The sequence below is a fragment of the Nestor notabilis genome, unplaced genomic scaffold, assembly GCF_000696875.1.
Source record: "Nestor notabilis isolate BGI_N333 unplaced genomic scaffold, ASM69687v1 scaffold18189, whole genome shotgun sequence".
NCBI classification, from domain to species: Eukaryota; Metazoa; Chordata; class Aves; order Psittaciformes; family Psittacidae; genus Nestor; species Nestor notabilis.
In genome coordinates this window covers 42,582-55,292 of record NW_009945299.1, presented here as the reverse complement: position 1 = coordinate 55,292, position 12,711 = coordinate 42,582, and the positions used below count along the sequence as shown (strand labels likewise).

The 12,711-nt window shown below is 42.1% G+C and overlaps 1 protein-coding gene across 1 annotated transcript in view; it reads left to right on the top strand.

The window, feature by feature from the left end:
* Positions 1-12,204: 12,204 nt before the first annotated feature.
* LRP4 (low density lipoprotein receptor-related protein 4) overlaps positions 12,205-12,711 on the top strand; it is a 39,216-nt gene continuing 38,709 nt past the window's right edge. The window contains exon 1 of the mRNA XM_010022808.1: positions 12,205-12,394. Coding sequence (XP_010021110.1) covers positions 12,205-12,394 — 190 coding nt within the window. The remainder of the gene's footprint in view (positions 12,395-12,711) is intronic.

Sequence of the window (12,711 nt, the reverse complement as noted above, 5' to 3'; positions counted from 1 at the left end):
ATGATGGGAAGAATCTGACTGCAGTCCACAAAAGCCAAAATGAGCTTTTTTGAAGGCAGAACTTGTCCCCTTGTACTGTGTGCTGGAACAACTGCAGTCCAGCTAGGACATCAGGTTCCCTGAGAAGGAGGTCTTTGCAATGCTTGCATTTTCATCTCCTGAAAAGTGTATAACTATCCATGTTGATGTGTTCTGGGACTGATTAAGACAGAGGAACTTGGCTTTTGTCTTGAATAGGTTAAATGAACATCAGAATGTTCTGGGTTCTAGTTTTGGAGGAAAGTTTGGCCTATGTTCTGAAGGGGAGAATGTCCTGACAGCTAGTCCACTGCCTGGAGCATCTCAGAGATGAAAGGGGCAGGTTGATAATTTCCTGTGGGACAGACTTACATAGTGTGTTTCAGAGAGGCAGTGCAGGGTGAGCCTTGAAGGCCAGGTCAGAAATGGCTTCTGAATGTGTTGCAAACAAGGCTATGGGTGCTTTGTAAATCCAGCACTGATTGTAAATGGTGCAGGAAGACAAGCTGACAGCTCAAGAAGCTTCTGAATCTGAAGAGAAAGCAGCCAATTTCTTAGAGAATCTGTGGTAAGGAGGTGGCTGTGTAGGATCCTTTGTCTTCTGAATTTTCCCAAGTACATTTACCAGGGTTTAATTCCTGCAACCCAGACTGAAAAATACCACTTTTAGTTTTTCTTGGTTCCCCAAAGCCACTGAGCACTACTTTTCAAGAAAAGACGGCAAGAGTGCTTCCTGCTCTTAGCTGTCCTCTTTTGACCACTCCATTTTCCTTTCCCCTCCTCCCCAAGCCAGCTTAGCTTCTTGTAAAACTGCAATTAAACCGGTGCAGTTTACAGACAGTAGATTAAAATAAATTGGCATTAATTTCAGCTTTCCTTGATGCTGTGACCTGCAATTGGTTCTTCAGTAGCATCTGCCAGAGTTGGAGGGGCATTATTGTTCAAGAGTAGATGCAGAAGGAAGATGTATCTATAGGAAGATGTATGGCTGTCCTCTATGAAATTGAAAACTGAGTGGGCTTTGCTTTGCTTGTTTGTTAGCTCGAGTCAAGTTGAATTAGTCCATGCACAGTGAGATGACAGCTATGTCTTTCTCAGCTGTTAAGCAAAAGATTCAGTGAAATCCCAAAGATGCAGCTTGGAAGAGGACATGACGGGAATGGGAGCAGAAATGGTGAATGGTGTAAAAGCACAGCAAGTTTGTTTGCCTTAAAAGCTAATACTTGAGCTACTTAAACTGAGGGAAGTGAAGTGGAAGAGGGAGGAATGCGTGGATGCAAATGAAACCTTTGTTTTCTCATACTGCTGTTACGAGTGGCAGACACCAAGCTGGTTTTCGTTAGGTGTTCTAGGCTGCTTGTGTTCATCTCCCTTCAGTGAAGGGGGAGGATTGCAAAGCTTCACAGTTTCTGAAATAGCTCTGAAGGTCTGATTCTTCCAGGTAATTCCTCAGAAGTGACAGAACATATCCTTGCTGTGACTGTAGTAAACCGTGGCTGCTCCTAGAGCTGAGGTATTTTAAGGCTCACTGCAGGGCAATTGCTTCAAGTATTTACTCTGCTGCTTTTGTTGACTCTTGCAGGTGGATTGCTGCTCTGTGCTTTTGTGATCTGTCACCACCAAACCCCAAGTTAGGCAGGTTAAAGCTAACTTGAGTAGATCTATAGTACACTTGAGGGATGCAGGGATTGAAGCAAACCTTTTGCGCTGCCTGTAGCACCAAGAGCATGGATCTGTTCCTAAGGACTTGGCGAGAGCCTGCTTTGCCCCAGTTCTTCCTTCTGAAAGCTGTATATGGCAGCATTTGAATCAAGTGGCACTTTGCCTTTTGGAGTAGATGCACATTGCTTGTCCAAAATTTTAGAAACATGGGTATGTATCTCATAGCTGCCCCAGATTTATACACCAACTGCTATCACAGAAATACCCTCTAAGATCCATATGAATCAAAACTGCTTAGGTTTTTCCTTTTGGACCATTCCTTGTATTCTGCAACAAATGCCAGTAGTGCTTTTTATGTCCTTGTGTTCCCTTTGTTTCCTTGGTTTAATTTATTTGCAGAAGAGAAGGATGAGAGAAATCCATCTGTGAATCAATTGAGAAGTTAAAGGACTGCTTTTGGCATTTAAAATACCAGTGTTTTCTGTCCTGTAACTGGGAAAACAAACTCCATCACTTGTCTTGATCAATGTAGCTTATCTCCATGACTTTGGTATAGTGGAAGCTTCCCTCTCAAGAGCTGTCGTGTTAGTCAAACTCTTTGGTGTCTACAGTAGGTGAAGTACATCAGAACTATTTTCTTCCTATGGATTATCTCTTTCAAACATCAGATTGCTTCTCGAGCTGGCAGTGAGCAGTTGTCTGGCATTGTGAAGGTCTCCTGGTAACATTTCTGCTGTTGTGCCAGTATTTTCTCAATTTTAGTGTCTGCTGTACTGTGTGATTCATGATAAACGAGAAGTAAATTGTTCACTACCCTTATGGGACAGGAAAGGATAGAAGTTGTTAGTGTGTGGTTATAAAAAAAATACACAGTGAAAGAAGTGGAAAGTTGTGTGTCTCATGTTGCTGAGGTGACTAATTCTTGCAAAGCATGATGTAGGCTTAGGGTAGTATTTTAAAGTGTTTGTCTAGTGTGTGAAAGGGTTTGAGTCACGTAACTTTGGCTGCCAGGCCCTGGTGGTTCAGCTAAACATTCCCCCACTGTTCTACAGCAGATGATGGTATTTCTGAATGATGCTGTGCAGCAGCAACCTTTTATTATTGTCTGTTTCTGAGTGGTATTTCATTTCTGTTTAATGTGCTTGAGTGGAATAGTTCTGCATGATAAGTAATTTAGTGCTGTGGGTAAACACTTACCTGTCCATTGGATTCTTCGTTGGAGTTCTCTGTTAACATGCAGTTGCGCAGGAGCTTGCAGCTATGTAAGGAAATGCCACTCCAGGCTAAAATCAGCAAAGCATGTTTCCTTGAGGATGCCATCCTATTCTTCGTAATAGAGTAGGATGAAATGCTCTCTGCTTTAGAGAGAATATCCACAGGTAGCGAAATGCCAAGGCTGAAGGGATGCTTCTAACAGTAAAAGGAGGAATATTTCACAAGGTGGGAAGTGCAATGCTCTTGCTCCTTGGAATCCAAATGTCTGTGTAGGAAAAACTAATCAGTCCATAGAGAACATGTAAATACATTGGTTAAAAGAATTGAGGAGGCTGAGTCTTTCTGAGTAAGGGCCTTGGAGGTGAGAAGCAGAATGTCAGAGATGGTATAATTCAGCTCCCGACTTTCGGTGGTCTTTGTTTTACTAGGAGTTTATGAAGATGAAAATGGAAGCTCCCACTATCTGATATTCTTGAACACACTTGTAGAGAGAATAGGAGAAACATCATCTGAAATTGTGATCTTTTGAAAGGCTCAAAGCCCTTTGTAAAAGATGTCTATTTCTGCTGACATTGGACATGACACCTGAAGCAGGCTGATACGGTGCTTAGTTTCTTGGCTGGCAGCAGTGATTGGCAGGCGTGCAGAGTTACAGAACAAAACCTGCATTTCTGACACCTCTGACAGCTGCAAATGTCTGAGGGAACCTTGTAGTTAGGGAGAGTGGGACACGTGCCATTTAATGGCAAGGAAATATGCAGAAAGCATCACAGTACGGTACACTTCAGTCAAAACACCTAGAAGCCAGAGCTGAGGCGTTTTACCATTTCTTACAGAGTAGGTCTGGTGTTACCAGGAAAGAGCCGCATAGGAATCTGGAGAGAGGACCAGGAGGGAAGTCATTCAGGTAAGACTTTCTCCTGCCTGGCCTTGCCTGATAGAATTCCTCAGTTGCTTCAAAATAACTGTCATCTACCTGGTAGTTCTTGCCTGCCTGAACGGGGACTTCAGGCTGAGATTTTGACGTGCTTTGGTGATTGAAAGTTTCCTCTGTCTATACTAGGACTTTGTGTGTTGTCCACCATGAGCTACTTCTATAGGCAACTGCAGGGTTGCTCAGGAAACAGAGGATAATAAAAGTCCTATTTAGAAAAAACAAACAAGCAAACCAAACCCAACAAAATTGGCACTCATTGCCTATTGTCTGATTTCAAGAACTAAATACTCAGCAGGGGAAAAAAGTGCCACATTGGTTTAGGCTTCAAACAGAACCTGTTTTGAAGTCTTGAGGGAGCTGTGGGCCGTAACACACCTTTGATAAACATTTTGTTGCTGCTGTTAGAATGTGTTGTTTAGTTTCCCTATACCAGCCCCAGTGTGGAACTCAATCTTACACCCCAGTTCTGCACAGGGAGACAGCTTCTCCCTCCGTGATGTGACACATGCATATTTAGCCTAAAGTAGTTTTTTGGCTGCCATATTGTGTCATAACATAATGCAATGGCTGGTTTGCTTTTTATTATTGCTACTTGAATTCTCCAGGCATTGCTGCATCCCAGATTTTTCTTTGCATTTGAGTATCTTTTTTAAATTATTTTCCACCAGATGGATTAGATTTAAATAAGTAAGTAAAAATAAAAGATAGAATCTTAATTTCCTGCCCATAATTTTAATCTTCTAAGGTCCCTTCTATATTATTTCTTTTTCCTCTGTGTTGTTTATAGAAGAATATTTCTTATTTTGGCATCATTTGCAGGCTCCTTTAACATGATGCTCATTCTCTCTTCCAGCTCATTAATTAAGTTATTTAATGGGACTGGATCTAACGCTGATCCTTGTGATACCTACTGGCCATCTCTAACCCTGTGCAGTGTGTCTTGCTGCCATTTCTCATTATCTTTTGTTTATGGTCCCTCAGCTGATCTTTTTGATCTGTGTGTGCTGGTAGCGCAGCCAATTGGAATTAGGTTTTGACTAGGATTTCATGGCAATAATACTGTCCCTTCAGCTGCACCTTCTGTTCAAAGACTCTGGGTTTGTAGAAACACACATTAAACATTAAATCTTCATTCACTGTGCTGATGTAGTAACAGTAGCCCCACTTCTAAAGGGGAAGAAATAATGTTGTCAAATGCTGTAGAAGATATGGCTGGAGTTAGGATGAACGTCTAGAGACCTTTGTTAGAGTCACATTGTTTGTTGCAAGGTGTTTGTTTATGACTTGAAGGATTTGGGAGAAGGAACTGTAAGAATTGCTTCTTGATTCTTGAGAGTCTTTTTATGTTCAAATCAAGTCCTTCTTTTTCCATAGTTGTTTCTATACCTTCCTTTTTCCTGGGTGCAGGGTGAGGTTGACAGTGGGATTGATAGTCTTTACTTCTGTAGGATCAGAATTCGCCTTGAAGAGTCAAACATAGATTCATAGAATGGTTTGGGTTGGAAAGGACCTTAAGATCGTCTAGTTCCAACCTCCTGCCACGGGCAGGGACACCTTCCACTAGAGCAGGTTGCTCCAAGCCCCTGTGTCCAACCTGGCCTTGAACACTGCCAGGGATGGGGCAGCCACAGCTTCTCTGGGCACCCTCTGCCAGTGCCTCACCATCCTCACAAGGAAGAATTTCTTCCTAATGTCTAACCTAAATCTCCCCTGTTTAAGTTCAAATGCATTACCCCACTATAGTCCCTGATGAAGAGTCCCCCTCTGGCATCCTTGTAGCCCCCTTCAGGTACTGGAAGGCTGCTATGAGGTCTCCAGGCAACATCTTTTTAAAGGCCTTGTATCTCTTGATCCATGTGGTGTTTCTGAAAACGTGGCTTCTGTTCCAGTCCTGCTCCACGTCATTATATACACCCATTGCAGCAAACACTCAGTTTGCACTTTGATTCCATCCTTGTTTTCTTTAGGTCCTAATTAGCAGGTGCCCTGTGGAATTTCTCTTCCTTACACTTCCTATTCCTTGTGGTCATATCAAATGTAACATTTTTCAGGTCTAACCCTCATAGTTATGCAATTTCATATGGGAACTGAAGGGTGGCTGTGCTTGATAGCATGCTTCTCCCTAGAACTTTGTCCAGCTATGTATTTACTTGAGAACCATCTGGTTCAGAACAGAGGTATCCATGCATTTGCTGATAGAGAGGAGAACCTCTGAGCCTGGGAAACTTTCATCCTCACTTGGAGACTGCCAGAGAAAGCACACTACTCAGTCACCAGAATGCTGTAATATCTTTGACCTCTCCGCTGTGGTTGGTATGGTTTTGTTGGTGTTTTGTTTGGATCGATTGATTTATTCGTTTATTTTTAACCTTACCTCTGTCACATTCTTCCTCAAACAAAACTGAAACAGTTCTGTTTAAAGCTTTGCAAACTTTTGGCTTCCTTTTCCTAGTGAGGTTAATTTTACTCTAGGCAGGCATCAAATACTTGGAGACCATGTGGATACCCAGTCAGAACTGCTACAGATGCTTCCAAAAAGAAAAACCTTGGCTTTTATCAATGTGTGGTGCCCCTTCTGACATCAGACTGTTATGCTGTAATGTTGCCTTTGCTGTGTCTGCCAGCGGAGCTCTGGGCTTAAACAATGGTCAGCAAATCCCTCTTCTAAAGCTGGATTAACTGTACTTTCCTTCAGTGGAAACTGCTATTTGGGTAAGAGAGAGGAATCCAAAATTTTCATTTTTCCTCAAGATAGGCAAGCAAAGAAAGCTGAGCTGCTTTGCTATAGAAACACTCAGGGAAGTGCTGGATGAAGAGGGAAAATGTATCAGCTGAACTACCTTCAAAACCATCTGAAATGTTCCAGGTCTGCCCTCATCAAGGTGTGTGTGTGATGGGAGTGTGTAAGTGAGCCTGGCCTGGAAGTGAAGAAAGAGGGATAGTGGTGTCTAACAGCAGGAGTGCAAGGTGTTAAAGAGGCTGATTTTTAACACTGAATCGGATGCTCATGGGTTCTTAAAATACACAAATAAGAAATGAAGTGCATCTGCTGAAGCCAGGGCAAAATATTCTGATTTTTTGAACAAATTTGTTCAAAACCACTTCTGGTGGTAGCCTTCCACGTTTTCTCTGGGGAGAAAAATCGCAGCCTTATGCCTGTCACTGTTAGGACTTAACTTTCTCTCATGTTCCCTTTGATTCCATTATTCATACGCCAGTTTTTCTACATCGTTCTGGAGTTTTTCTTCTTTGTCACTCTGTCAAATATTTGTATTGTATTTTCACTTCTGATACTCTGCCAGGGATTTTTATATGGTAGGATTACAATTGTAGAAGCTGGTCCTGTCATCTTTTTGGTTGTCTCTCTCATAGTAGCAAGGTTTCGGAAAGATCTCTGACTCCCACTAAAGGTCTTCTGTAGGCCATGAAATGCAGAGTTAGGTGCCTGTCCAAGGAGGGAGAGGAATCCTGATCTAGGTGTGACTCAATCCTGGACCAAAGGAATGATTGTTTTTTCCAGAGGCTTCTGCTCCTGAGCTGAACAGTCTGTAACTGTAAATCATGCCAAATATTTCCGTAGTTCTGGGATTTTAAATCCATCGGTGCTGTTTTCCTTGAATTAAATGGATACTTAGCCATGGTGAGCTATGCTACCCTGTGTTACAGGCACACGTGGAGTTGTAGGATGGCACAAGCAAACTGATGGCTGTGGATTTAATACCACTGCTTTAGAAAATAACAGTAGGAATTTTTGTGTTAGGATAAAGGGGGAAAAGATGCAACTACCAGGGTGGTGTGGAGCCAAAGAGTCTCTTACGTGGTCAGATCTTGATACCTGGAAAGGAGAAAAACGTGGCAGGGCACCATGGGGTTGACCACAGATGTTCATGACAGGCAGTTGTTCCTGCAGTATTCTTAGTCAACATCCGTTTGACAAGACTTCAGCTATGTTGTGGAACTGTGAGAAAATCCTGCTATTGCTAGAACGCTGCCAGGGCCTGACAGAGCTGATGTACCCTGAAGAGCAGGAACATCTTCATGTCAACAGAAGAAAGACATTTTTTGCATCATTCAGCAGAACAACCTCCCCAGGTACATGGTGGAGTCCCCATTGCTGGAGGTTCTCAAGATGTGACTGGGCAGGGTGCTAGATCATCTCATCTAGGCTCCCTTTCCCATGAAAGGTTAGACCAGGTGATGTTTTGAGTGAAGTTCTTTCCAATCTGGGCTGTTCTATGATTCCATGTTGAAAGAACAGCCTGGAAAAGGTTGAATTGCTACAGAATAGTGATAAAAGCTGCCATCTGTCATTTCTGAAAAACAGAATTAGCATCTTTTCTTTCGGAATAAAGCCTGTCATCAGGATTTAAAAGCAATAGAGTTTTCACTCTTCCCTAGGAATCTGCTGTCCCTGACAAAACAAAGGCTGCAGAGTTCAGTTTGGGTAATTATCCTGTCTATTTAATAAGCTTCCTTTGTAATGGCAATGTTTCTGTGAATCTGTGGCAAATACAGGGCTCTTATGTGACAGCATAAGCCCCTCAAAAAAAACGATGCACAGAAATGACAGGGTGATTATTGACTTTGGCTTCTCAGCCAGAAATGACATAACTGTTTTGCCAACTTTAGACATAAAATTACAGAGATCCTAACTATCTTTTAATGGAGGGAGGGGGAACCCACCCTGGCTCAGGAGACGTTTCCTTTCTCAGATAAACATGGGGAGGGTATTTGGAAGGAATCTGATGAAACAGAGCATAGCATGCTAAATTTAAGGTGATGGCAGATGTTAAGTATGAGGCCTGTGTTTAGACTGACTTCCTGTTTTTAAAATCCAGAGGCTGTTTGTATAATACTTTGCTATGAAAACTGTTTGGATATTGGATCCTGCTGCTATTGCATCTGGATGGAACTAACTACAGACTGTGAAGATGCTTTTTTGGTTGCTTGTACTCATGAGCAAGAGAGAGTAGGAAACTTGTTTGGTGGTTACATGAGGTACCAGGAGAGGCCAGGAAAGTTGAGTGAAGTCAGCTCAGGCTGGCAATGACTATTCAGCTTTTGTGTATTGTTTCATATATATTACATTGTTAAAATGTTATGTTCTGCATATATGAAATGATTTTTGAATATAGAAGGTTGGTAAAACACCCAAGCCTGCAGTGTGATGAAAACTGCTTGTCATGGCTAAGCCCAGAGGTAGCTCTCATTGTTCCTGCTCCAGAAGAACGTGCAGAAGTGTAAGTAGATAAGTCTGCTTTGACTGCTGGTGCGGTTAACAGCAAGTGCTGATTTCCATCCTGTTCCTGTATCCCTGACTAACTGGGACCAAAATGTGACACTGGAGGTTTATTTGCACACTTGGTTAGTCTTCTGTCTCACACTCCTTGTTTTTAATGAGAGCTCCCCATTAAAGAGTAATCTTCCATTGAGACTTCTCACACCAAGAGCACTGCTTCTGCTTGAGGGGGGTTGGAGAAAACATGATTCTCATCTTATTCCTTCCTGTCGCTCTACTGTTAGAGATACAGTTACAGGGTAATATCATTTGAGCTCTGAGCACTGAGAAATAATCATGGGACACCGAGGGTGGAATATGTCCACATTGAAATCCTTGGGAGAATCCCTGCTGTCTATAAGGGGTCCCAGGTTTCATTCAACCTGTTTGTCTTACTGGGTAAAGCCTAGTCATCCAGGATTGGTGGTGCTGATACTGTTCATAGGTTGGAATTAGTGTGCTCTCCAAGCCATAATGTGCTTTACATGTCCAAGTATGAGACTAGGGTAGATTGTGTTTTATAAAATATAACATTATAATGACTAGAAGGTTAGTTACCCTAAAGGTCACAAATCACAAAGCATCAGAGTCACAAAAGGTTGTAATTCGGACTACTTAAGCAAAGTGTGCTTACATAATAGTACTACAGATACAGGCTGGTGCATATGGGAGAGTGTTGGTATCTGGGTCACAACGTATCATCCTTCAGCTCCCAGCAGCTTCAGTATGATGGTAAAACACAAACCAGAGATGGAGATGATTGAACATAGCAACTTTAATGAAGTAGGAAGAATTGATTTAATACATCTGTGTGTATATCTATCACCCGATATCAGTAGCAACATTTGAAGATAACAGTACGTTTGACAATACAGCAGATTAAATTCCAGTTTGCAGATTAGGACAGCTGCACTGATTCTTTCTCTGCTGTTGCAGAACTATACCTTCGTGCTGCTATTCAGGAGCTAAAATAACTCCCACTTACTTTTTCCCTCCAACTTTGTTAAGCTGGGAATAAATCATGAAATATATTCCCCTAGTTTAAGAATTGGTTGCCTTGATGTTTGATCCATTCCTGTTAGTGAACCTACCCTAGGTCATGGTGGAGCCTGGGCAACATAGAGCCAGTTACTGATAGCTTTGGATATGTCTTTTTCTTGGGGTAATAAGGATGATGATAGTCTTGGTTTACTATAATGGGAAGGAGTGTTGGAGCTTAAAGTAGCTGGGGTAAGTGCTTTGGGATAATGTTGTGGACATTGGTAGAAAAATTGCTTTGGAGAAGGGGATTTAAACAGCAGCTATCTTGGATACACTATACAGTCAGTTCTGCCTTTCTAAATAGTGGTAGGTAACAGCAGAAGGTGGTTTGTCCTGATTTTCCTGTGCTGCCGGTTTGAAGGAACCTGTCTGATTTTTGGGGAGGTTTGTGGTTATTCTGAATTTCCTCGTGTCTGTGTGTAACAGTTAGATATGTTGCATAGATGATGCATTGCTCTTCCTTAGGGATGTCTGTGCTGCTTTTTTTGCATTCTGACTCTACATCAGCCACTTGCTGTCTTTTTGAGTCAGCCTTTGTCCTGGCTATCCCCAGTAAGTCCTTTGAGGATCTGACCACTCTGCCCTCTTTTATTTGCTGTTCCTTCTTTCTGTTCCTTGTTCACCTTACATTCTTCCTGCCTCTGTCCTTTGTTACACCAGGTATTGACCACTTTCTCTGGCAAATACAGTAATCCTTGGCCAGTTTTGATGCAGAAGAATCTTAGAATGGCATTCTTCCTCAAGCAAGAAGTGTATCCCTTCTAAACTTAAATCTTGGCTTAACTTGAACAAGTGGATGTCTTCTCTGGGGGGCATTCTGCTTGTTGAGACTGTTGAGGAATAATTACATGCAGTGTTGCAGGTGCTGCTTTTCCCAGTTAGAATGGAAACTAAGGAAATTATGAGGCTTTTTTTCCTCTTTGTGTGTGTTCAGGTTGCTGCAGTTCATGGTTCATCATGGATACACTAAGTGTTACGATTGAGTTAAGAAAATGTGCAAATAGTTCAGGTATTATAGAAGTACCACATGGGGCTGGTATCCCTCTGTACTCCTTATGATCTCCTGTTTTATCTGAGAGCTTTGGGTTTGTTTGAATTGCAGAAAGAAGGCACCATGCAAAAAGAATTCAGTCCCAGACAAGCCCGAGGGGGTTTTCGATTGAGTAATAATTTGTTTAACAGTGATATTGATTACATAAATTGTCAGATAATGTCAGACAGAAGTTCAGGCATGACCTTTTCCTTTCGAGAGGTGGGCTGTAGCCTGTTCTCTCTCAATGCAGAGATTTATTAAGAGGATGTGTGGGATAATACCACAGTTGCATTTGCACAGGGGTGAGTGTCAAGAGCTGTGCAGAGTGTTGTTCTGTAGCTGGGAGAGGGGAGGAAAGGGTTGGGAGCTCCTTAAGCTACCTTTAAGGCTGGAAAAAATGGTCTTATCGGATTATATATTGACATTTGGACTGCATTTTCTTTTAGTCAGTTTGTAGAGTTGAAAATCCTCTTCTCTTGCTTTCATAAATGTCAGTTACACACAGGATAATGTCACAGTTAAATCTCTACAGATAAATAAGATTTTTATTTTGATTGTTCTTTCACTAGTGTTGGAATTGTCTAAAGCAGAGACATGTAAAAGGTTTGCTTTTAAAAAGTTCAGGCTCTGGAGAAGACCCCAGACAACTCTGAAGCAGAATCTTTGCTATCCCTCTGTTGTGGTGTCAGAACTAAGCGGAGCAGCAGCAGCACCATGCTGCAGGAGTTTGTAAAATAAAAAGGCTGTTCTGATACCTGAGGTTGCTTGAGTTTGATTGTAACTAGTGCTGAGTTATTTTTCAGCTGATTCCCAAGTCTGTTTTTGGCAGGTTGCTATTTGCTGTCGCCTTCAAATTGCCCTATTCCAGGAAACTGTACATAGTACTTGATGTCCTGTTTCAACAGTGCAAGGAGGGTGAATGTTTTCCTTTACAATAGAGTACATGTTCATACACATGGTGTGTACGTGGAGGAAAACTGTGATGTCAACTTTGTATTTAATGCATTTACCCTAAAATAGATGGATCTCTTAAAAATACCTTTTATTCTCTGTTCCTTTCCAGGTGTTACAAGTAGCACCGAATGCTCCTGTGGCCGGAATCATTTTACATGTGCTGTCAGTGCTTTTGGTGAATGCACATGCATCCCTGCTCAGTGGCAATGTGATGGAGACAATGACTGTGGGGACCACAGTGATGAAGATGGCTGCAGTAAGAATACCATTCTTGACTTGTGCTTGTGAAAACTGTTTTAGCTTCTTTGCAGGTGCTTCTCTGTTTTACAGGCATGTCCTAGTTTTTGCATGAAAAATGCTTAAGCCTGTAGCTGACATACTTTTGACTGACTTCAGGACTCAGAGTCTAGCAGAGCCAGTGTCCACTGACATAAAGCACAGTGAAAGCCCAACTCTGCCTTCTGCAACTGGTTTTAGACAGCTGTTGGACATGAATGTTTTAGAGGGAGGGGAGGGACAGAGAGAAGTACCTGTCTTCTTCCCACCCTTGCAAAAGGGCTATCAGTGAACTAA